General features: G+C 44.3%; 1 protein-coding gene across 1 annotated transcript; it reads right to left on the bottom strand.

The window, feature by feature from the left end:
- Positions 1 to 16,186: 16,186 nt before the first annotated feature.
- Positions 16,187 to 22,010, bottom strand: LOC130267484 (protein piccolo-like). Its single transcript, XM_056517355.1, has 3 exons — positions 20,466 to 22,010; positions 19,212 to 19,451; positions 16,187 to 16,832 (listed from the first exon to the last, which is right to left on the bottom strand). Exons 1-3 carry the CDS (start codon positions 21,967 to 21,969, stop codon positions 16,486 to 16,488), a joined length of 2,091 nt encoding a protein of 696 aa, XP_056373330.1. The 5' UTR covers positions 21,970 to 22,010; the 3' UTR covers positions 16,187 to 16,485.
- Between the last annotated feature and the right edge of the window lie 4,536 nt (positions 22,011 to 26,546).

Here is a 26,546-nt window from a genome sequence, read left to right on the forward strand (position 1 = left end):
CTCCGATCAGTGCCCGGGGAATGAGAGCCGTGTGCGGGAGCCGCCGCTATATGTACAGGGGGAGGACACGGGAGCAGCCCCCTCCCCTACATGGGCTTTATCATAGCAGCATCCACCGTGCCCTCTACTCTGCCTGCACACAATGATGGGGGTTGGAGACCATGCTGGGGGTTGTAGTTTGGTCACAGCATGCTGGGAGTTGTAGTTTGGTCACAGCATGCTGGGAGTTGTAGTTTGGTCACAGCATGCTGGGAGTTGTAGTTTGGTCACAGCATGCTGGGAGTTGTAGTTTGGTCACAGCATGCTGGGAGTTGTAGTTTGGTCACAGCATGCTGGGAGTTGTAGTTTGGTCACAGCATGCTGGGAGTTGTAGTTTGGTAACAGTATGCTGGGAGTTGTAGTTTGGTCACAGTATGCTGGGAGTTGTAGTTTGGTCACAGCATGCTGGGAGTTGTAGTTTGGTCACAGTATGCTGGGAGTTGTAGTTTGGTAACAGCATGCTGGGAGTTGTAGTTTGGCCACAGATAGGAAGCCTCTGCTCTATAGTACATTGGGATATCCCAGATCATCCAGCTGTATGAATTAACAGGTTTCTTCAATAAAAACAGGGCCCTGTTAGGGATTATTTTATGGGGACCAAATGTACTGTATAAAAAAAAAATAATAATAATAATAATAATAATAAAAAATAATATATATACAGTATATATGGTGAAAAAAACAACACTATTTTACAACTTTTGGAGTGTTCCGTTTTTATGTATTGTATTTTATAGTAAAGTGCAGTTAACGATAAAAATGACAGGTTACCTTTATTCTAGGTTCATACATATGCAATTTAAATAGTTTTTTATTTTACTGCTTAAAAAATGTAAAATGATATATTATTAATTTTGTTTAGATAATATATTTGAATATTATTTAATTTTCCGCATACAGGCTTTATGAGGGCTCATTGTTTACATAGTGACCTGTACTTTTTACTGGTATCATTTTTGTTCACTTTCATATTTTTTTTATAATAGCTTTTTGATCACTTTTCATAATTTTTTTATAATAGCTTTTTGATCACTTTTCATAATTTTTTTATAATAGCTTTTTGATCACTTTTCATCATTTTTTTCTGATATACGATGTGCTCAGAAATCTGTAACTCTGGCATATTTTGATAGTTCAGACGTTTCTGAACACGACAATACCGAATAACGCTTTTTTTGTTTGTTTTTTCTTATTTGAAAAATGGGAAAAGGGGTGAATTGAATTTTAAATATTTTTAAACCTTTTTTTATTTTTTGTACACAGTCTACATAGGGCACTATTATAAGCATTTCTTCTGTTGCTTATACTGGTCAATGCTTTATTATTACATAGCATTGATCAGTGAAATCGGCACTCTGCATGTACTCTATCCCTACATGGATGGCTTCCCTGCTGGTTTCAGTCCCACCCTGTGTGACCATCATTGGAGGTGGCCATTGGTCAATGCCTGGGGCAACCAAATTTCCAGGCATGCTTGGAGTTGTGGGTTTGCAACATCTGGCGGTCCACAGTTTGGAGACCACTGATCTAAAACCTTGTCCACCCTACCGTAGACTAAGACCCCTTCCATCCATGACCCCCAACAGTTCACACACTTGAGGAACAGGGGGTTCACTCATTGATCATAATGACCCATTTCTTCCAATCACAGTTAACCCTCCTCCACCGGGTACATTCTCTTTTTGCCTCTTTTCTTGACACCACAACCACTCGCCGCCTATGATTTTCCCATGTTTTGGCTAGATGTGACAATCTACCCATAGCCTCTATTTTGAGGGACAAAACACCATCCAGCGGTGCACTGGGTACCATGTTACCAATTTGGTGGGGTTGCCCTTCCATAATTTTTGGGATGCAGTGCTCTGGTGACAACATGGCTGTCATCTCAATCCCTAACACACCGGAATCCACCCTTTTGTTCATGTTTCCCATGGCACAATCTGCCAATAAGAAGTCCCTTGCTCGACAAAGAAGTCCCTGCCCATAAGAAGTCCCTTGCTCAACAAAGAAGTCCCTGCCTATAGGAAGTCCCTTGCTCAACAAAGAAGTCCCTGCCTATAGGAAGTCCCTTGCTCAACAAAGAAGTCCCTGCCTATAGGAAGTCCCTTGCTCGACAAAGAAGTCCCTGCCCATAAGAAGTCCCTTGCTCGACAAAGAAGTCCCTGCCTATAGGAAGTCCCTTGCCCGACAAAGAAGTCCCTGCCCATAAGAAGTCCCTTGCTCAACAAAGAAGTCCCTGCCTGTGGTGTCGGGGTGCAAATGCAGGGCAGATGCTATGGCCCAAGGGGCAGATGGTTTTATCCCCTTCTTGTCGTGACGCCAGGGCGTGGTTTAGCCTTAACCACTCAAAGGTAATACCGCTGATCCTGGGTTAGGAAGGGGCAATGAAGACCCTAACGCCAGATTAAGGATAACGGCAGCTTTACTGAGGCAAGACAGGTGATATAGTCTTTACATTACAGCCAAATATCCCAAGGAGGTGACCAGTGACACAGGGGGACCTCGCAGGATTGCTGGGACTTGCAGTAGTTAGACTGACTTTAGTGCAGGCCACGGTGACTACTGATGGACTTGACAGAGATGGTGACTGATAGTAAGATGACTTGACTTACTGATGACCGACTTGTGGCTGCAGGACTTTAGTCTTGAGGCCTCCAATACTCAGGACACTGGAACAACTTGACTGGACTGGACCTCAGCAGAAAGAGCAAAAGAAGAGAGCGATTGCAGCTCCTCCTCTGATTATATAGGGGGGCTGTGCAAGGAGCCCATAGGTCACTTGGGGGGTCGACTGATCACTGGAGCCTCCTGGGTAACAATCATGTCATCCAAACATTAAAGCAACAGTACATTATATATACAAAACCTATGTACAACATGGTGAACTGTAAGGGGGGCCCTGGGGACATGCAGGAACTCTGCTCGACAGGGCAGAAGGACAGTACGGGGCCACATCATCCCGTACTGGGACACCAGATGCCATAAGAAGTCCCTTGCTCGACAAAGAAGTCCTTGCCCATAAGAAGGCCTTGGCTCAACAAAGAAGTCCTTGCCCATAAGAAGTCCCCTGCTCAACAAAAAAGTCCCTGACTATAAGAAGTCCTTGGCTCAACAAAGAAGTTCCTGCCCATAAGTAGTCCCTTGCTCAACAAAGAAGTCCCTTCCAGGCGGCAAAGACTGTCACTTCACATCAATAGAGGTCATTAGAAACCTCAGCCATAGTAGATTGGTACGTAAAAATCGCACATGTCCAACATATGGAAGAACTGACTGGCCATACTCAGGATCTGGTTTGCTCTACCGCCACATGGTACCACTGGTCAGCTTTCCAGCTTTCCTGAAGCTAAAGCTATACCACACTTTAAAGGGGCAGTCCAGTGGTGAAAAACGTATCCCCTATCCTAAGGATAGGGGGTAAGTTTGAGATCGCGGGGGGTCCGACCGCTGGGGCCCCCTGCGATCTCTCTGTACGGGGGCCAGGCTCTCCGGCCAGATAGCGGGTGTCGACCCCCGCACGAAGCGGCGGCCGACACGCCCCCTCAATACATCGCTATGGCAGAGTTGCAGATTGCCGAAGGCAACGCTTCGGCTCTGCCATAGAGTTGTATTGAGGGGGCGTGTCGGCCGCCGCTTCGTGCGGAGGTCGACACGCCCCCTTCCCGCGGGCTGTTGGGGCTCCGTACAGGAGATCGCAGGGGGCCCCAGCGGTCGGACCCCCCGCGATCTCAAACTTATCCCCTATCCTTAGGATAGGGGATAAGTTGTTCACCACTGGGTTCACCACTGGACTACTCCTTTAATGTCCACTCTCCCCCATTTTACTTATCCCATACCATAGCTTCACTGTTAGCCCATTTCTTCTTGGGGCCCCAGAGTGCCCTACAACATCACCCATGTTCTTTCCCTCTACATACCCCCTTCTTATTTTTTTTTCTTTCTTTTCTCTCTCTTCTCTACTGTGTCATATTAGTTTACCGGCTCAAGCATGAACACACATTTTTTTTCTTAGTCCTTCTGAGGTCTCTTTTTGCGGATCGGTCCTCGAGATTACGTAGGTCCTACATTAGAAAAAAGTAGTCCAGCGTTCCAAAGTTGGATAAAACTTCTTTCTTTTATTTAATCCATCACAAAGTCAAACATGCACACAGTTTCAAGCAGGAAAATATAGCAGCTTGACGCATTTCGTGGTTGCCCACTTAGTCATTAGCCTTGGCTTATGGCATATGATTAAAGTGGACAACCAGGAAACGCGTCAAGATGCTATATTGTAATGCGTGAGGCTATAAGTATCTTTGACGTCTAGTTTTATCCAACCTTGGAACGCTGGACACTTGTGGATATCCTTGTGGTCATATGTCTTCTTCCAGATGGTGAGCTGGTTACATGTTCTTATACCAGTGTTTTCCAAACAGGGTGCCTCCAGCTGTTGCAAAACTACAACTCCCAGCACGCCCGGACAGCCGTTGGCTGTCCGGGCATGCTGGGAGTTGTAGTTTTGTAATAGCTGGATGCATACAATTCACAGTTCATACATACTCTACTCGATGGGCTTAAAGTATTATGACATGTTTCCTGCGCACTTGGCCACACTTCATCAGAACTTCTTATTGTATCTATACTCAGTTGTTCACCGGTTGAAGTTTATGGCTCTACTATGCCATCATATTCATCTGGTCCACTGTAGCAGCGTTTGTTCTTTGTATCTATGTTTTATCTTATACAACCTGGAAAAAACTATTACATGGTACTGAGGGGGCCGAGAGGGCTTTGTGGTTGGCCCAGTTCATCTCTTTAGGGCAAAAGTGGCAGAAGGACATTGTAGATCGATCCAATAGGTGATATGCAGCTTCTCATAAAAAAAAGTTTAAAATACCAAAATGTATTAGCTCTAAAACCTAAAGTTTAGCGAAAAAAGGAAAAAAGACACATCTCTAAAATGAAGAGAAAAATTCCCACGCGTTTCAAGCCTTTCGGCTCTTAATCGTGGCAGAAGGACACTTTCAGTAGGACAATGCATTATGGCACAAGGGTCATATAATCCTGGATTGGCTCCAGGAACATGACAATGAGTTTAGTCCTTGGTGTCTCTAGAATCATGACGCAGAACAGTATTAAAAGGGTTTAAAGGAGTAATCCGGAGGAAAAAAAATTATTTCAAATCAACTGGTGCCAGAATGTTATACAGTACAATTTGTGAATGACCTTTATTTAAAAATAGTAATATTTCCAGTATTTATCAGCTGCTGTATGCTCCACAGGAAGTTATGTAGTTCTTTCTAGACTGACCACAGTGCTCTCTGCTGCCACCTCTGTCTGTGTCAGGAATGTTCCAGAGCAGGAATGGTTCGCTATGGGGATTTGGACAGTTCCTGTTGTCAGCAGAGAGCATTGTGGTCAAACTGGAAAGAACAAAACAACTTCTTCTGGAGCAGCTTTTAAGTACTGGAAGGATTAAGATTTTTAAATAGAAGTAATTTACAAATCTGTATAACTTTTTGGCATTAGTTGATTTTAAAACATTTTTTTTCCCTCAGGAGAACCCCTTTAATAAAATATGTTCGGTTTTTATTAGTTTTGTACATTTGGCACCCCATGCACCCCTGAGGCAGCTGTCTTAATTTGTATCATGGAAGGTGCACACACCTGTCCGCAGCATATGCTGTATGCAATCTGATGGCTAGGATCACCCCCCCCCCCCCCCCCGCACCCCGTGTTCATATGTATTGCAGGAATGTGAGGGTTTATCTGCATCCGTTTCTCCAAATCGTATTGTAATACTGACAAGTCAAAACAAGTCGGGGTGAGGGGCAGCTGTGGAGCCAGAATTAACATACTATAGGGGGGATCAGACTGAGGTGTGTACGCCGGCTGAGAACGTGATGGCAAATGGAGGCTTAATGTGAATGTCTGCACCACTCTGCTGAATGATTTCTTAATAGAATTATTTTACTATTCTTGCTAACATTCAGTTGTCAGGGCATGCTGGAAGTTGTAGTTTTGCAATAGCTGGAGAGTCCCAGGATGGAGAACACTGCTTTATAGTAACACAGACTAATGGATGAGTTACATGGGCTTCTTTATTAAATCCCAATATGAAACACAAAGGCAGATTCATGTACCGACGGGTTTTGGGTCTCAAAGATGTCATGATTAAGGGGCCTTGAGACCCAAAACCTGTTGGTACGTGTATTTGCCTCTGTGTTTTATATTAGGATTTAATAAAGAAGCCAGTGACATATCAGCTGCAGCTAGACGACCTTCTTGGTTACTGTCTGCTGATAGCATTCAGAATATTGGGCAGACTAGATGAGCTGAATGGTTCTCATCTGCCGACACATTCTATGTTTCAATCAATCTGTGAAGGGCTTGTGTTATACATAGTTTTTTTTATAGCCGAGGAACGTGCTCTCGAATCAACCAAAGTGCAAGAAAAAGTGCAAAAGTGTTACACTAAAAAAACGTGCACAGAGGATGCGGTCTATCGCAAGCCCTTCTCCGATAGGAGAGAGGCCCCCCAACAATCCCTACCCTTCACCTCCGGACCAAAAGGTACCTGCGAGGTTCCAGGTTCGATGTCCCTTTTCGCCGAAGCTACTAAGGGACCACAAATGCCATGTCAATCAAAATGACGGTTTTCTCACAATTCTTATGTGATTTTCACCCCACTGTTTGTTTTTAGCAGCATACAAAATGACTGTTGTCTCAGATTTTTCCCAGCTTGCAATGCGGCCGAGACCTGACATCACTAGTCAGCTGATGACAGGGAGCCTGTCTGCTTCAATGGGTGGAGGGATTGCTTGGTGGGAGAGAGATCAATCTGCAGCTAATGCAACAGCTGTAGGCACCCTGATTGAAAACCACAGGTCTTTTGTTTCAATGGGTGGGGTGGCTGATGTGTGGGAGGGAGAAAATTGGAATTGTGGGGATTGTAGTAAAAAAAAGAAAAGTCAAACAGAAAATACAAGTTCCCAAAAAGCTAGCCACAGTGTTATGGTAATCTCACAACATAGTCATTTAGCCCCAAGACAAGCGCAGATCCTTCCTAAGCATGCCCATTACTGTCTGCCAGGTACATACTAAAATCACCTTATGGTGGAGAACCCCTTTAATACAAATTTTTACCTGGGGTGCCCAAACATTTGATCCCCACTGTATGTGTCAGCCAATACCATGGCCATGATATAGGGCAGTGTTTTCCGACCAGCGTGCCGTTGGCTGTCCAGGCATGCTGAGAGTTGTAGTTTTGCAACAGCTGGAGGCACGCTGGTTGGGAAACACTGATGGGCCATGTTCACGCGGTGGAATTTCTGAGTGGAATACGGCAGCAAAAATCTGCTCATAATTCCATTGCAGCAATTCCCATTGTTTTCAATAGGATTCTGCTGCACCGCAAATACAGCAGAATTTCCTCGGCGGAAACATCTGCTGCAGAAATCCCGATTCCGGCCTCCAGAGAAAGAATTAACATGTCAATTCTTTCCCCGGGATACGCTCGGAAATGCATTGCTGTCTATGGAGAGGGGGCATTTCTGAGCAGTCCTAGCACTGGCATGTTCCGTTGGCAGAATATCTGCCGGAAATTTATCCGGGCGGGCGATGCGCGAAATTTTCTCCGTGTGGACATAGCCATATAGGGATTGCTGCAGAATTGTATATATGCATAGATATATGTGGTTTGTTTTTTTAATTTTATTTTACAAACTAGAAATGGAGAAAAAAAAACACCTACCTGTAAAACCTACCTGCAGCATAGAGATGAGTGAGATTCTGCTGCGCTGTGCAACAGTGGAATTTCCACGCCAGATGTTTCTGGCACGGAAATTCCGATTTCCGTGTACATAAAAAGAAAAAATGAACCTGTCCGTTCTTTCTGCAGACTCCGCACGGAATGCATTCGGTATCCTGTGCGGTTCTAGCGCCGGCAGAATACGTAAAGTCCACACCAAGATTTTCCGTGAGGACATTCCAAGGTGGGAACATAGCCTTAGACGCACCCTGTGGGGTCACACAGCCTACACTCCATAATACAGGCCCGTGCCCTGTATAGGTTCTCTACTATGGATCTCCATTAGCTGTAATAAGATGTACATCACCAGTTATATCAAAATGACACCTAAAATAAATCTTCAATGATTCGGGCAGCGTCACATTCTAACCATCAAAAGCATTTCTGCCGGACACTATTTCTAGCCCTGATGGTGACCACTGACAGCTGCTGCCTACAGGAAACAGACCCAGCTGCCCAGCGCTAAGTATAGGGGATTCTTGTAGAGAGGTCAAGTGTCATTTCCAAAAAACAATAATACAGGATTGACTAAATTACAGACAGGGGGCACCACTGAGCCACATAATGCCAGAAAATATATACCTCTTCATGACCCTCTAAATTTTGATTTGTGGCTTAAATGGGCACGGTCAGATACAAAAACTTTTGATATGTTGTAAAGCCTGTATAACCAATAGGTTTTGCAATTGCTTTCATTAGAAAATTTTCAGTATTTCATACAGAAAAAGCCAGTCAAACAACTGCCCCCCCCCCCCCCTGCCTGCTTGGACACATACTAGTCCTGCTGTGTCCATGAGTCATCATCATCATCATGTCATGGACACACTTCCTTGATTGACAGCTGTGAGCGCAGGGAAAAATCCTCCCACTGTCAGCTTGTGTCCCGCTTCTGTCAGTGAGGACAAGCTGGGAGTTGTAGTTTTGCTAATGCTAGAGGAGATGTGAGCAGACAGCATACTGAGGGAGGGGGCGGAGACCTGCACAGTGAGGCCACGCCCCCTCCCTTTGAGAGGAATTCAGACTAGTGAGCTAAATAAAAGTGTAATTAAAAAATAAATAAAGGTGCTAGACACATAAAAATTAGATGTACATGGTCAGGAGTAGGTACTGAGTGATATATTGAAAAAAAAATTTTTGTTGGATCTGACGGGTACGCTTTAAGTTTTCTGCCTCCTCACCTTTTTTTATTTTTTCACTGACAAAGTTGAAGGTTTTTCCTGGTGTTTTTTTTGGGAAAACTACCTCTACAGTTTTTGAACCAAAGCCAGAAGGAAAAGATTTATAATTCTCCATTCTACTGGATCCACTTCTGGCTTTGGCTCAAAAACTGTAGAGGCAGTTTAAAAAAAATAAAAATTTAAATAAAAAATGCCAGGAAAAATCTGTCCTTTGGGGGCAAAGCTGTACTTTTCACAGGCACAATTAATTTTAGCGTATTATGTATTACGAAGCTAGAAAAAATATATTTGTAGGGCAAAATTGGAAAACAATATGGAATTGCGCAATTTTGTGGGACGATAATATTTTTGGAGTTCATTAAATGGTAAAACTGACATGCTAACTTTATTCTATGGGTCAGTAAAATTACAAGGATACCAATCTTTGTTTTTGGTTTGTTTTATGATTAAAAAAAATCAATAGAAAACTTGAAAACAAAATCTGTTCCTTACCGTGTTCTGACCCCTATAACTTTTTTATTTTTCCATCTACGGAGCTGTATAAGGGTTCATTTTTTCCCGACATCAGCTGTTGTTTTTAACAGTACAAGTTATGTGTAGTTCTGACTTTTTGATCACTTTTCTGGGAAGTGATGTGACCAAAAATCAGGCTGGCACAAGTCCAAAGTCCGGAAGTGAGAGTGGGGTGGGACATGAGAGCTGCCCGGCACAGCTCTCGCTCCCTGCCTGTCAATCAGGCAGGAGCGAGCTCTGTGCACGTGGCACCACGCGCACAGGCCTTTGTCAAAACAGTTACTCTGTGCATGTCAAGCAGGACGGCTCCGATCTCCCTTCTCTCTGTATGCCTCGTGCTGTACATAACAGAAAGGAGGGGAATGACAGCCTGCCTCTTGTGACATAATTTTCCATGACCAAGGAGGAGATACATACCACCACACAATAACTGGATAATACCACCATATTGTACTGAATAAAACCACTATACACGGACCAATATTCCCCCATACAGTGCCCATATAGTGGTAGATACCAGCTATACACAGGATCTGTAAACCATATAAGTGATTTCATACAGGACCATATAGAGGTAGATATCAGCTGTACAAAGGATCTAGCTACCATATAAGTGATAATATACAGGACCATATAGAGGTTGATACCAGCTGTGCACAGGATCTGTATACCATATAAGTGATTATATACAGGGCCATATAGAGGTAGATGCCAGCTGCCCACAGGATAAGTATACTATACAAGTGAATATAAATAGAGGTAGATAACAGCTGTACACAGATCTTTATACCATATAAGTGATTATATATAGGACCATATAGTGGTATATACCTGCTGTACACAGGATCTGTATACGATATAAATGATTATATACAGAACCATGCAGAGGTATATACCAGCTGTGCACAGGATTGTATACCATATAAATGATTATCTACAGGACCATATAGAGGTAGATACCAGCTGTACCTCAGATCTGCCGCTGCAAGCAGGTCAGGAGGCGGGAAGGTGGCAACAGGTGGAGGCACACTATGGGTCGGGTCACCGGCGGATCTGTAGCGTAAAATACGATATATAGTTATGGTCAATGCATCAGGCATTACCACAAGTGTATGGGATATCCTCAAATCATGACCTGTTGGTGGTACTTGAGAACAGTAGTTGACCTAGATCCGTGTCAGTGCTATTGAATGGGTCTATACACATGAAACACCATCAGAAAAAATCTGTTGTGTGATCAATCATATCCCAAATCTTCATCCGGGCCCCAGACAGATGACTACTCATTCCACTATCTTCATGATCTGCAAAAATAAGTCAAAGACCTCAGATCACCCTGTCCGCCCCTGCTTCTTGTCTTCTTCTTCCGCTGCAGTTTTTCCCTTATCACTTCAAAGTGCTTGACCATACAATGAGACATTGCTCCAGATCATCATCTGACTGCTCCCCCACCTTCCTCCAGGCTGAGAACTTACTACTCAGCTGCTTTATCTCTGAAGACATGTCGACGCAGTTTTTTGTAATTATAAATCAGTGTGAAGGAAACCTTTCTACTACAGTGTGAGTCACTAAAGTCGGCCATAGACAGTCTAATATCTGGTGTCTGGACTGGGGATGATGTCTCGCTGACAATACGTGAGAGACATCTGGGCATCTGTTCTATTGCGAAATGTAGAAAGCCCTATGACTAGCTGTCTAATGTGGTGTGAACATGGATGTATACCCAACAGGTATAAGGGGAGTACTAATAAGACTAACTTTTATTAGTCATATATTAAAATCATATATAAAAAATTACACCAAAATTTAAACCCAATATAAAATAATGACCAATTCTACGTGACTATAGTGCCAGTTAGTCAGCTGTAGATAAAGATATAGTACAATATTACCAAAACAGTTATGGATATATGGAAGTCTTATCCCAACGCGTTTCTATTGCGTCTAGCAATGTCCTCAGGGGCTAAACAAAGCAAGCACAACTATAGTAGGACCAGGAAAAGTCCAACATGTCTCACACCACAGGTTGGACTTTCCTGGTCCAGCTATAGTTGTGCTTGCTTTGTTAATCCCCTTGGGACGTTGCCACACGCAACACAAATACATTGGGTTAATATTTCCATATATGCATAACTGTTTGTACTATCTCTTTATCTACGGCTGACTAACTGGCACTATAGTCACGTAGAAGTGGTTATTGTTTTATATCGGGTTCAAATTTTGGTGAGATTTTAATATATGAGTAATAAAAGTTATGTCTTATAAGCACTCGCCTTTATACCTGCTGGGTATACATCCTTGTTTCACTTTGCTGGGGTATCCCTGTATGCGAAACGCAGCCTCCTGTGGGGCATCTATACAGTACCACAGTGAATTTTAATGTGGTGTGAACCCCATTTTGATGGTAGTGCACAGTTTACGGAAGGGTTTCCCAAGCAGGGTGACTCCAGCTATTGCAAAACTACAACTTCCAGCATGCCCTAAAGGGTCGTTCACATGGGCGGATTTTATTTGAATGGGAGCGGGCTCTCTGCGGCAAATTTTCTGCAGCGGAATTTCCACTGCGAAAAATCCTCCCCAGACCCCACTGGCTTCAGCAGGGTCTAAGGGCGGATTTTCTGCAGCGGAAATTCTGAGTATGTTCACACGTGCCATATATTGCTGTGTATTTTCTCCAGTTGATTTTCCTATGGGAAGCAAAATCAGCATCAAAAGCAGCATAGGCATTAAAGGGGTACTCCGGCTCTTAGACATCTTATACGGCCCCGTGATCGACAGTAATCAGACCCGGAGCGAACACGCTCCGGGGACTGATTATAAACGGGGTGCGGCGTGCAAGATCACGGGGGATAAGATGTCTAAGCGCCGGAGTACCCCTTTAATAAACAGCAAAATATGCATGAGATAATGTATGTGTGAACATATCCTAAAGCACTTGTGAGGGATATTAAAGGCTTAAAATAGAGATCTATATGAAAGTATTCCAGCCTCATTATGTTAGACACAACCATTATGATATGGGATATTGTACGATTCAAATGTACCTCAGACATGAACAAACCACTTAGGGCACTTACCGTAATATGTGCAAAAAATGCTCTAAAAACAGCACCTCAAAATCAGCTTGGCATTTGCAGTGTGCTTTTAGCATGGCTTTTCAGGCATTTTACAGCCTCAATTGATAGCTAGCCCTGTCCTTAAAGGGGAACTCCGGTGGAAAACTTTTTATTTTAAATCAACTGGTGCCAGAAAGTTAAACAGATTTGTAAATTACTTCTATTAAAAAATCTTAATCCTTCCAGTACTTTTTAGGGGCTGTATACTAAAGAGGAAATGCTTTTTCTTTTGGGATTATTTTTCTGTCACGAGCACAGTGCTCTCTGCTGACCTCTGCTGTCCATTTTAGGAACTGTCCAGAGCAGCATATGTTTGCTATGGGGATTTTCTACTGCTCTGGGCAGTTCCTAAAATGGTCACCAGAGGTCAGCAGAGAGCACTGTGGTCGTGACAGAAGAGAAATCCAAAAAGAAAAGCATTTCCTCTGTAGTATACAGCCGCTAATAAGTCCTGGAAGGATTAAGATTTTTTAATAGAAGTAATTTACAAATCTGTTTAACTTTCTGGCACCAGTTGATTTAAAAAATTAAAAAAAAATAAAGGTTTCCACCTGAATACACCTTTAACTTAGAGTGCACTCAAGGCTGGTGCAAGGATTCTGCCTACACAAGCGAAGCTCCATTTTGGCGCCCCCCCCCCCCCCTGCCTCAAGTCACCTGCCCGCTAGATGTTGCAATAACAACTCCCAGCATGTCCTCAGTGTAAGGGCATGCTGGGAGTTGTAGTCTTGCAACAGCTAGCTAATAATTTTTTTTTACAATAACAGGCTGGTGTAGACCCAAACTTTACCTTTACATAAAGGGTAAAAGGAAAAAAAAGCCTCCCAAAGTTTGTAACACTTTCTCCCGAGTATGGAAAAAACCCCATATGTGGCCCTAAACTGTTGCCTTGAAATATGACAGGGCTCTAAAGTGAGAGAGAGAGAGCGCCATGTGCATTTGAGGCCTAAATTAGGGATTTGCATAGGGACGGACCCAGATACAAGCATGGCGCTTGCCTCCTCCACCAAAATTACCCTAAGGCAGTGTTCCCCAAACATAGTGCTTCCAGCTGTTGCAAAACTCCCAGCATGCCTTGACAGTCAATGGCTGTCCCGCAATACTGGGAGTTGTTGTTTTTCTACAGCTGGAGGCTCCGTTTTGGAAACACTGCCGTACGCAACATTTTTTATTTTTATTAGGGGGTGGGGGGGGTGGGGTGTAACTCTGTAAGGATGTGTGTATACGTAGTGTTTTTAGGGTACATTCACATGGGCGGGTTTACAGTGACTTTCCCGCTGGGAGTTTGAGCTGCAGCAAAACATTTGCCATGCAGCTCAACTTGCAGTGGGAAACTCACTGAAAACCCCTGCCCGTGTGAATGTACCCTGTACATCACATGGGGGGCAACAGCCGAAGGCACCAGTACAACTCCCAGCATGCCATTTGGCTGTCTGTACATGCTGGGAGTTGTAGTTATGCAACAGCTGGAGGCACACTTTTTCATAGAAAAAATTTGGAATTGAAATGACACAGGGCCCCTGTGTCATTTCAACTAATCCCCCCCCCCCCCCCGATCCTCCTGCGCCATTTTAATTGACATCCCCCAACCCCCTTCTGCCATTTTAATTGTCCCCTGATCCCCCTCCTGTGCCCTGATTCAGAGGGGGAGGGGGGGTTCAATTAAATAGCACAGGGGGATCAGGGGGGTTCAATTTAAATCCCTCTGGGGAATTTTTAATTGATTTAAACCCTACCACCAGAACATCATCAACCTCACCATTAATAGACATATACAGACATTTCCTTCCCCTCGCTACCTCCCTTCATTTCCCCACTACCTCCCTTCATATCCCCGCTAGTGCCACAGAAAGCTGCCTGTATCTCCTATGGGCAGCCTGCAGGCAGCTTCTCAACAATCTGTTGGTGCCGGTGGGCTTTCTGGGGAGGGCGGCTCCTTCAGTGACGTTTGATGTCCTCCTGGACGGCTCTTTGGTGCAGGAGGACGTAACTTGTCACTGCCGCAAGCCGCAGCTCATTTAAAGTGACAGCGGTGCACGCAGGGGAATCTCGGCCGTGGCAACAAAAACACAGAGAGCAGAGCGAGCGGCGGCAGCAGTGACTTCTGTGCTGTGCGGCGGGGTCTTTAATTTTTCCACCCCCTCTGCTGCGGAGTCTGTGTGCCCTAAAGCGAATGCTTGGCCCGCATGAATAGGGGAACCCCCCCCGCATTCTCTGGTGCGGCACCCCGTAATCCGATGCACAGAGCGAACTCTGCTCCGTGCCAGATGACGGGCGACCACCGCCGTCACGCCCCCTACATTCATGTCTATGGGTGGGGGCATACTAGTAATGCCACGCCCCCTACCATAGACATGAATGGAGGGGGCGTGGTGTGACATCACAAACACAGATATGGGATAATATGTTTTGGGGCGGAGAACTCCTTTAAGTGCATTTACAACACAGCGCATGTAGTGCTGCCCCTTCTTATGAATGCAACTGCTTAGAGAGGACATTATCAGTGGTCAAACTATGTAAACACTGTTAGGCTAGGTTACAACACAGTTTTTTTTTTTTTTCCGTTTTTTCGAAAACTGCCACAGCTATTTTTGTGTCAAAGTCAGAAGTGGATCCAGCAGGAAGTATAAGTCCTTTCTTTATATTGTCATTGCTTTTGAGACCATTTCTGGCTTTGCCTAAAAAACTGCAGTGGCAGTTTTCCAAATTACGCAAGAAATATAAACCTGTGTGGAAACCTAGTGTAAGAACCCAAAGGGTTAAACATCCCTGAGAGAGTTTGTTATTTTGGTTGCTGGGCTATGCCTAGCTTTCTGGTTGGTAGCTGCCTATATCATGGTATCAGACCTCACCTGCGAAAGAGGTTACTCCAGGAGCTAGCATTTATATCCTGTATTCCCGATCTTCTGGTAGTTGCTAGCTGCCTATATAAACCTTCATGGTATCAGACCTCGCCTGCGAAAGAGGTTACTCCAGGAGCTAGCGTTTATATCTTGTATTCCCGATCTTCTGGTAGTTGCTAGCTGCCTATATAAACCTTCATGGTATCAGACCTCGCCTGCGAAAGAGGTTACTCCAGTAGTAAGCGTTTATATCTTGTATTCCCGATCTTCTGGTATTCCTGACTTTTTGGCTTGCCTTTCTGACCTTTCTCTTGTATTTGTGATTTGGCACCATTGACATATCCTGGTAAAGACTCGGCTAGCTGACTTTGACTTTTGTGTGTGTTTGTTTTATATTTCTGTTAGTTTGAGTGCCTCCTGACTGAATCCCGACCTGTGTCTGTTTTTGCAGTTTATTTTATTGACAGTGACTTTCGTCACTTATTTAGGAAGGGACCGTCACCGTGGTTGTCGATCCGCCGTTTAGGGCAGATGGGCAAGTAGGCAGAGTCAGAGGGAGTGGGTGAGATCAGGGCTGCACTCCTTCCCTTCCCATATGTGTCACCTAGCCATAGTGTGGTATTCCATCTTTAGAAAACAAGGAACACACAGACACAGGAATTTGGTAATAATAAAATACAACCCGTCACATCACAAGTTCAAATTGTTATTATAATAATAATTATCGTAACAGTAAAATTATTTATTTGATTTATTTTACTCTTATGTTTCCACTTACCCTTTTACCGGTGTGATATTTTGGCATTGTGTGTTCATCTCCCAAATAACAGTGCCAGCTTCTGGAATCCTGGGTGATGTGGTGTTAGTACCAGGCGATGCCACAGAGCTGCCCAGGGAAGATGTATTATTACATAACAACTAATATGGCCAACCATGTCATAAATGAATGGAGAAAGCCCTATATGCCTTAAATGTTCACCATCTTAATGCGATCTACACAGTATGTGATCTTATTTAGGTGAAAGAAAAAAATGTGTCCTAGGCAGGAATAGAGGTTGTTGGAAAGCAAATTGTAGAGGATATCCAAAGTAACCTGAGTACACAAGAGGGCACGGTAGAGTAGGAGGTGGTGGTATCAAGTCAGGTGGCCTATTCTGCACTATGGGATAATGTAGATCATCAGGCAGGCAAGGTGTTTCCAGAGGTTCACACAACTGTTCTGACGACTGGACGGAACTGGGGTGATATGCTTCCAGGAATTGCTTTGTATCCATTTCCATCTCTGAAGGTATGCTGGGCGGCTTTGGTGGGGTGGATGCAGTATTGCTGGCAGAAGTAGGCAATTTAACAGCTTCACCTTAAAAGATAAAAAAAAAATCATTCACATATAAGAAATGTACTAAAAAGCGGTAATAGTCCTTAAAGGGGTACTCCATCCCTAGACATCTTATCCTCTATTGAAAGGATAGGGGATAAGATGTCTGATCGTGGGGGTCCCGCCGCTGGGGACCCCATATAGAAGTAGTTTACAGATCTGTTTAAAGGGGTACTCCAGCGCTAAGACATCTTATCCCCTTATCAGGCCCCCTCCCATAGGCTTGCATTGAGGGGGCAGAGCGTGACGTCACACGGGGACAGAGCCGTGATTTCACTATGCTCCGTCCCCGTGATTGCCAGTAATCAGACCCAGAGCGAACACGCTCCGGGGACTGATTCTAACGGGGTGCTGCGTGCAAGATGACGGGGGGTCCCCAGCGATCAGGCATCTTATCCCCTATCCTTTGGATAGGGGATAAGATGTCTTAGCGCCGGAGTACCCCTTTAACTTTCTGGAGCCAGTTGATATGAAAAAAAAATTTTTTCACTGCAATATCCCTTTAATATGTAATGCCAGGGGGTGGTTAAGACTGGCATCATGCTACTCACTGCTGCCATCATCAGTCCCACAATGCCCTCTCTTCTGCCTTAAAAATAAATCAGTAGTGCTCCAAAGTGTGAATCAATCTCAATAATGGTGTCCTTTGAAAATCAATAATGCACGCTTACCAAAGCAGGTTGTACAATCCATACACAACAGTGGGTAAAGGTGTGAACAGGTGTTAAATCCCTCAGCAGCCCTCCTGCCAGAACGAACAGATCCAAATGTGAACAGCTTCAAAGAAGGAATCGGTTCCTTCCAGTGCCGCCACTCCGCCTCATCTTCTTTGAAGCTATTCACCTTTGTATGGCTAAGTTTCCACTTGGTTTTTTTCTGGCAGTTTTTGGAGATCTGTCACTGCAGTTTTTGAGCCAAAGCCAGAAGTGTATTCAAAATGAATAGAAAAGTAGGTAAAAAAGAAGAGGTGCGCTCCTAGTGAAATACTGTGGGTCAGAAGTGCAGGTGTGCAATTAGTTACACCTTACCGTGTGGTGTTCTACTTAGAGTACAACACCTTGGATGGCATGTAGACTCGCTCGTATAGCGATGCAGGAGAAGTGGCTGCCTCGGCGTCCTTGTCCGTGACCACAGGTTACGGTTGGAAATGGAAGGGATAAAACCAAAAATTAGGACGATCCGGATGGCTCATCAGGGGTACAGAAGAGAGGGGTGGTGGGGGGACACGTGGTGGTGACCGAGCTCTAGTTTCGCACACTTGGTGTGCTTCGTCCGGCCATGATGGACATATAAAGGAAGGACTTACACTTCTCCTCCCTTATGGATCCACTTCTGACTTTGGCTCAAAAGCTGAAGTGACAGATCTCCAAAAACTGCCAGAAAAAAACCCAAGTGGAAACTTAGCCTTTCTCTCTTCTGCCTTGGCTGCTGAGGTAGCCCTCACCAGTATGTTCTTCCTTCTCGACAGTCTTTTCTCCATGCCCTTTCTTCTTTTTATTTTATTTTTGATGCCATGTAGCAATAGAAAATTGATCGCTGCGGTATACGTAAACTTTAAGCTGACCAAACATATTTGACCACTTTAATTTAAAGGCAACCTGCCATCAGCTGCATGGACAGGGCACCGATATTACAATAATGCATGTTTAAAGGGGTACTCCGCTGCTAGACATCTTATCCCCAATAAAAACGATAGGGGATAAGATGTCTGATCGTGGGGGCCCCTCCACTGGGACCCCTGGGATCTCCTAGCAGTACTCAGCGTTCTGATAAAATGCCGGGTTCTGTCGGCAGTGGTCGTGACGTCATGCCATGCCCCCTTGTGATGTCACGACACACCCCTCCATTCATTTCTATGGATGGGGGCATGACGACCCGAGTAAAGGGTCTGAATACTTATATCAGTGGAAGATTTTAGTTTTTCCTTTTAAATAAATTAGTAAAGATTTGTAACATTCTGCTTTTGCATTCTCAATATGGGGTATTAAGTGCAGAATAATTGGGAACTTCTTTTTAGTTTAGCACAAGGTTGCCAACCAACAAAATGAGAATAAAATGAAAGGCCCAGATTTATCAAACTGTGTGAGAGAAAGTATAGAGTGATTTTCCCCCAGCAACCAATCACAGCTCAGGTAACTAGTTGAGGTAAAGTGAAAGCTGAGCTGTGATTGGTTCATGTGGGAAAATCTCTCTATTTTTTCTCTCACACAGCTTGATAAATCTGGGCCAAAGTGTCTAAAAACATTCCAAATGCATTGTATATTATATACTAAGGAATAAGGTTGATGATATAGTGTCATAGCATCGCTCCTGCTCCCTATGGCAGTAGACACTTTGGGGATAATTCCATTAAGCAGGTACCTGGGAACATTTCAAGTTGTTTCGCTTTCAGTTTCTGGGCCTCGTCGTAATACGGTCTCTTCTGTTCCTCAGTTAATTTTCTCCATACCCAACCTAAATAGAGGGTGATGCTGGCATTACTGGCTGTAGGGTTGGCTTTTGCCAGTGCTGAACGGTGAATTCGTGCCCATATCATGTAAGCATTCATTGGCCTTTTTGGGTTACCACTTTTGTTATATCCACATGGGTCGTAGGGTTTTCCTGCAAAGAAATAGCATGTGTCTAGCTTATTAAAACACCAAAAATTAAAGGGATCCTACACTTTACATATGCCAAGTGGGTCATGACAGACAAGACATGCAAAACGTATGGAAGCCCTTTGAGGACCACCTAAATCCAAAGTCTGAGAATACAGATAAGATTGAAGCTTTTTCCGATATTGTAGTACGACACATTAAACAAGCAGAAATATATGAAGCCATTTGATGGGCACCAAAAACTGAAAAGCTTCTTTAGTTTCTGTATCTAGAACATGGCACCCGTGAGGAGAAGGTAGGCACCCGTGATTTTCTCTTAAAATGTGAATGTGAGATACAGAAATACTCCATATCTGTTTCCATATATCCTACTTGTGAACACGGAGCCTGTATGGCAGTGCATGGAGACCCTACAGCTTTTAAGTATACAGGATATACAGTATATATCATTTATTTGCAGATATATTTTCCCTAGAATCAACGCACACATGTGGCTTTTTAACCACTACAGATCCAGGGCATGAAATGATGGGGTACTTCTTAAAGTGATCTAACCATGTGGACTGTGAACACCTGGACAAATGATATTCCAAAATCTTGAAAACTCATCTGAAATCTTGGAAGATCATCTTCATTGGTACTTCATTTGTCTTTTAAATAGGTTGTATGTAAATTTGAAACTTCTTAAAAGGGTACTCCTCCAGCATTTTGTTCAGAACGCTCGGAACCAGAGGCTGTGATCGTGATGTCATGGCCACGCCCCCTTGTGATGTGGTGCCACGCCCCTTCCATTCATGTCTATGGGAGGGGGCGCGCCCCCTCCCATAGACATTAATGGAGGGGACGTGGCTGCGACCCCACGACCACTGCTGCAGGAACCCGGCATTTGTTAAAAACAAAGATCAAGGGGGGCCCCTTTGTATAGGAAATAAGGTGTCTAGCAGCGGAGTACCCCTTTAAGACCTTCAGGACGGCTTCATGTATGCCCATTGACCAGGACTTGAGCTGGTGTCCCTACCCGACTCTGATGGAGGTAGTGTAAAGGAGACTTCTTCTGTATTGAGCTTCACAAGCGGCATCCTTCCAAAAGATGGTAAATACTGTAAGTAAGCTGGGTCCTGCTGTTCCGGAACCGGTGTGCTCCCAAAAGAAGGTAAATACTGTAAGTAAGCTGGGTCCTGCTGTTCCGGAACCGGTGTGCTCCCAAAAGAAGGTAAATACTGTAAGTAAGCTGGGTCCTGCTGTTCTGGAACCGGTGTGCTCCCAAAAGATGGTAAATACTGTAAGTAAGCTGGGTCCTGCTGTTCTGGAACCGGTGTGCTCCCAAAAGATGGTAAATACTGAAACTGAGTTGGTTCCTGCTCTATTTGAGCCGGTGTCCTCCCATAAGATGAAAGATACTGGTGAGTTTGGTCCTGTTCTATTTGAGCTGGTGTCCTCCCATAAGATGAAAAATACTGGTGAGTTTGGTCCGGTTCTATCTGAGCCGGTGTCCTCCCATAAGATGAAAAATACTGGTGAGTTTGGTCCGGTTCTATCTGAGCTGGTGTCCTTCTATAAGATGGAAAATACTGGTGAGTTTGGTCCTGTTCTATTTGAGCCGGTGTCCTCCCATAAGATGGAAAATACTGGTGAGTTTGGTCCGGTTCTATCTGAGCTGGTGTCCTCCCATAAGATGGAAAATACTGGTGAGTTTGGTCCGGCTCTATTTGAGCCGGTGTCCTCCCATAAGATGGAAAATACTGGTGAGTTTGGTCCTGTTCTATTTGAGCCGGTGTACTCCCATAAGATGGAAAATATTGGTGAGTTTGGTCCTGTTCTATTTGAGCCGGTGTCCTACCATAAGATGGAAAATACTGGTGAGTTTGGTCCGGTTCTATTTGAGCTGGTGTATAAGATGGTAAATACTGAAGGGGAATTGGTTCCTGCTTTATCGGCACCAGTGTCCTCCCATAAGATGGAAAATACTGAGGAGGCGTTTGGATCTCAGTAGGAAGAGTGAAGAACGTCTCGGGAAGCTTCAAGTCTTCAGAAAGGGCCAAGGAAAGATCAAGGGCTTGTGTTTGAGGGATCCCGCCCTCATTTTGTAGGCCACATAACTCCATTGCTTTTTGGAGGATGTCTTCACTATATCTAGGTTCCTCGTCTTCTTCCTCCATAGTAGGAAAGGGAACGTTTTTCCTTTGGGTTTGCTCTTCCTCTTTTGCCTTCAGGTTTTCACTGAATTTTTCTCTATTTTTGTTAGGATTTGGTGCAGATCCTCTGTATGTATCAGTATTATCTGCTGTAGGACTTTGGGCTCCTGAGGCCCCTTTTACAGAACAGATCATCCTTGTATTGCTTCCATCGGGACTGGACATTGGGTCATTGGTTTCCCCCAAAACTCCACTGGTACTGTCCTTATAGTCAAAAGACTTCTCCTCTACCTGAATGGAAGGGTCCTCATTTGGATGGTTAGCCCCATCTGACATCCTCACTTTAATCCTATCCCCACGCCTGTCCTTACGGCGCCTCTTCGCCATTACTGCCCGTTATACTCATCTCCTAAGTAAAGCTCACGCTTACTCACCAAACACGCGCTCCGGACACGCCCCCTCGCAACCGAGTATAGCTATTGGCTCTTGAACAAGACCATCACCGCAGCCATCCAATAGTTTCAGGGATATGTCAGATGCGCGTGCTGGCCACGCCCCCTACTCCAGTAGACGCGACCCGCTCGCAACCCAGCAGGTAAACGCTCGCGCTTCATTGGCTGCTGCACGGGAAATGGGCGGAGCTAAAGTTGCTTCAGTACGGAAGGTGCTCCGCGCTCTCTCTAACTGCGTTACCATGGAGACCCAAGTGCGGAGTCATGTTATACTATGTTATAGTTCTTTTACTATGTTATTACCTTGTTATTGAACTGTTGGTTTCTCCTTGTGTGTCCTTTATGATATAGTGGCTATTATATATCTATCTATCTATCTATATATATAGGCACTAATGTGATTCAGGCATATTGTTACAGTTTTCAATGTGAGATCAATGAACTTGTTGCATTTTGCAGCAGGCTGTAAATTAATGAAATACAGTGGTCCCTCAACATACGATGGTAATCCGTTCCAAATGGACCATCGTTTGTTGAAACCATCGTATGTTGAGGGATCCGTGCAATGGAAAGAATAGGACAGTGGTCTACAACCTGCGGACCTCCAGATGTTGCAAAACTACAACACCCAGCATGCCCGGACAGCCAACGGCTGTCCGGGCATGCTGGGAGTTGTAGTTTTGTAACATCTGGAGGTCCGCAGGTTGAAGACCACTGGTATTGGAGGTTATACTCACGTGTCCCCGCCGCTCCGGACCGTCAACGCTCGTCACCGCTGCCCTGGATGTCGCCTTCCATCGCTGTCACCGCGTCCCCGGGGTGTCCCCGACGCTCCGGCAAGGCCTCTGCTTCCCCGGCATCCTCGCTCTCCGTCGCCGCCATCACGTTGCTACGTACGCCGCTCCTATTGGATGACAGGACGGCGTGCGCAGCGACGTGATGACAACGATGGAGAGCGCCGACGATGCAGGGGATCCCGAAGAGGACGGGCCGGAGCCCCGAGGACAGGTAAGTGATCGTCAGCGGACCACACGGGGCACCGTAAGCCGCTATCCGGTGTCAGCTGAAGCAGTCTGCGCTGCCGGATAGCCGTTTATGCGATGGCCCAAACATATGTTGATGCTGCCTTCAACACGCAATGGCCTCTGAGAGACCATCGTATGTTGAAATGATCGTATGTCGGGACAATTGTAGGTCGGGGGGTCACTGTATATGTATTTATGTAAATAAGGAAAAAATAATAAAATAAAAGGAACAATAATAATTTTATATATATATATATATATATATATATATATACAGTAACCCGCCCCCCCCGACCTACGATGACCCCGACATATGATAAAATCGACATACGATACTTTTATATGTCGGGGCCATCGCATTAACTGCTATCCGACAGCGCAAAATGCTTAAGCTGCTGTCGGATAGCAGTTTAAGCATCCCGGACAGGTTCGCTTACCTATGCCCGCTGCTCTGGGTCCACTTCGCGATCATCCGGTGTCTTGCGCATCTTCTCCAGGGTCCGGGCCTCGCTTTCCGGCGTCGTTATTACGTCACTACGCATGCCGCGCCGGCGCAGCAGCGTAATAACGTCACCAGAAAGCGAGGCCCGGACCCTGCAGAAGATGCGGAAGACACCGGAGGATCACGAAGAAGACACCGGAGCAGCGGGACAGCATCGGGAGCCCCTGGAACAGCAGCGGGAGCGGTGAGGGGACAGGTGAGTACAGCTTCCTATACTTTACATTGCACGGATCCCTCAACATATGATGGATTCGACAAACGATGGGTCGTTTGGAACGAATTACCATCGTATGTTGAGGGACCACTGTATAATTATTATTATTGTTCCTTTTATTATTATTTTTCCCTTATTTACATAATTACATAAATACATATATTTCATTAATTTACAGCCTGCTGCAAAATGCAACAAGTTCATCGATCTCACATTGATATGCCTGAATCACATTAGTGCCTGTGGTAAATGTTAAAGGGGTACTCCAGTGGAAAGCTTTTATTTTTTTAAATCAACAGGTGCCAGAAAGTTAAACAGATTTGTAAATGACTTCTATTGAAAAATCTTAATCCTTCCAGTACTTATTAGCTGCTGAATACTACAGAAGAAATTATTTTCTTTTTGGAACACAGAGCTCCCTGCTGACATCACGAGCACAGTGCTCTCTGCTGACATCTCTGTCCATTTTAAGAACTGTAAAGAGTAGGAGAAAATCCCCATAGCAAACATATGCTGCTCTGGACAGTTCCTAAAATGGACAGAGATGTCAGCAGAGAGCACTGTGCTCGTGATGTCAGCAGAGCTCTGTGTTCCAAATAGAAAAGGATCTCCTCTGTAGGATTCAGCAGCTAATAAGTACTGAAAGGATTAAGATTTTTTAATAGAAGTAATTTACAAATCTGTTTAACTTTATGGCACCAGTAGATTTAAAAAAAAAAAAAAAATAATAATAATAATAATAGTTTTCCACCGGAGTACCCCTTTAAAGTACCAATAATTATGTGACTTTGTTCACACAGTATTTTAAGCAGTTTTTTGTATCGTTTGCAGCTGCAAAAAAAGACCAAGTGTTTAAAAAAAAAAAAAAAAAAGCTGCATGTGAACATAAAGACTGCTGAAAATAAGTGTAAAGCCGTATAAGGCAGTGTTTTCCAAACAGGGTGCCTCCAGCTGTTGCAAAACTAAAACTCCCAGCATGCCCGGACAGCTGAAGGATGTTGGTGAGTAAACTAGACAACAGCGCCACCTGCTGTCATGGAAGTGTTTTTTTTTTTTTTTTTTTTTTAATACATCTCAACAATACAATGCAATGCAATACATTCTGTAGTACAAATCTTTCTTAGGCTGCATGTACACCGCGCTTTTGTTATACAGTTCCCGTATACAGTTTCAAGTTAAAAACCGTATGGAACTGTTTAGAAAACTGTATGCATTGACTTAACATTGTAAACCGTATGTCAAACGCATCATCTGGTTTAGGCTGCATTCACACCACATTTTGTACATACGGGTGCCGAATCCGGCGGGGGGAGGGGCAAACCGGGCGCTCCCGTACCCCGGCCGGATCAGCCCATGATTCCATTTACTTTAATGATCCGACTGGAGTCAAATGGTGACTCCGGTCGGCTCAGTTTTGACCTGTATGCTTTTTCCTGACCGGACCTAAAACCGTAGTATACTACGGTTTTAGGTCCGGTCCAAAACCGCATACGGGTCAAAACTGAGCCGACCGGAGTCACCGTTTGACTCCGGTCGGATCATTAAAGTAAATGGAGTCATGGGCTGATCCGGCCGGGGTACGGGAGCGCCCGGCTTGCCCCTCCCCCCCGCCGGATCCGGCACCCGTATGTACAAAACGTGGTGTGAATGCAGCCTTAGTCCGTTTTGCATCTCATATGGTTTTGTCCAGTTTTTTTCCCGTACCCAAAACTGTTGTCTACCACGTTTTTGGTCCGGGTGAAAAACTGTATTAAACCGTATACGTTTTTTTTTTTTTTTTTAACATGGGAGTCAATGGGATCCGTACAGAACTGTATGTGCGTACGGTTCCATCAGGTTTGCACCATACGGTTTTTGACTTTGCACACTTTTTTTTCTTGGAATTTCAATCAAACAAGTGAAACTTTATTTAAAATGGAGTGAAAAGTTAAAAACGTATAAAGTTTTCTCTTAGAAAAAGGATGCAACCGGAAATCATTTTTCATACCGTATATGGGTTAAAATTTGTACACACGTTTTGATACAGTTTAGTCAGGTTTTGAGGAATCCGTTTTTCGTCAAAAACCTGATGCGGGAACTGTATTGCAAAAACGTGGTGTGCATGCAGCCTTAGTTGTGGCCATTAAAATATAAACTTAACCCATTAATAGCCTAGCTACTCCTCTGGTAGAGGAGAGCAATGGGCTTTGCGGCCCATAACAACTGTTTCCCGCGCAGACTTCATATTTCCAGCACAGGATAAGAAATGGAACCTAAGAGCAGATTGGTTGCTATGAGCAACGCGGAAGGGTTTTCTTATAAGTCCATTTTAACTCATAAACTACAGAAGAAAGTTTGTCAGGCTTAAGCTCTGTTCACATCTCCGTTGTGACCACTATTCATAGTGACAGCAGTGTCCAAGCATTGCCCACTTTCCTTTCACCCCCAGAGATCAAAGCTTCCATCTTTTTTCCTAAAATGACAATATTTACAGTTTATGACTCTTTGTATTCCCCATAGGGCACGCGGAGAGAAGAAGGAAATCTTCAGTTCAACATCAACTACAACATTGAGCCCGAAATGTAAGAATTTGGAGTAATGAAGTAAGAATGTGGCATATAGTATCACACATAAGTGAGACCACCCCTAAAATTATATATAGTATCTCCCATAAGTGAGTCCACCCCTCACATTATATATACAGTATCTCCCATAAGTGAGTCCACCCCTCACATTATATATACAGTATCTCCCATAAGTGAGTACACCCCTTACATTATATATACAGTATC

This window comes from Hyla sarda, chromosome 4, assembly GCF_029499605.1.
Source record: "Hyla sarda isolate aHylSar1 chromosome 4, aHylSar1.hap1, whole genome shotgun sequence".
In the NCBI taxonomy this organism is placed as follows: domain Eukaryota; kingdom Metazoa; phylum Chordata; class Amphibia; order Anura; family Hylidae; genus Hyla; species Hyla sarda.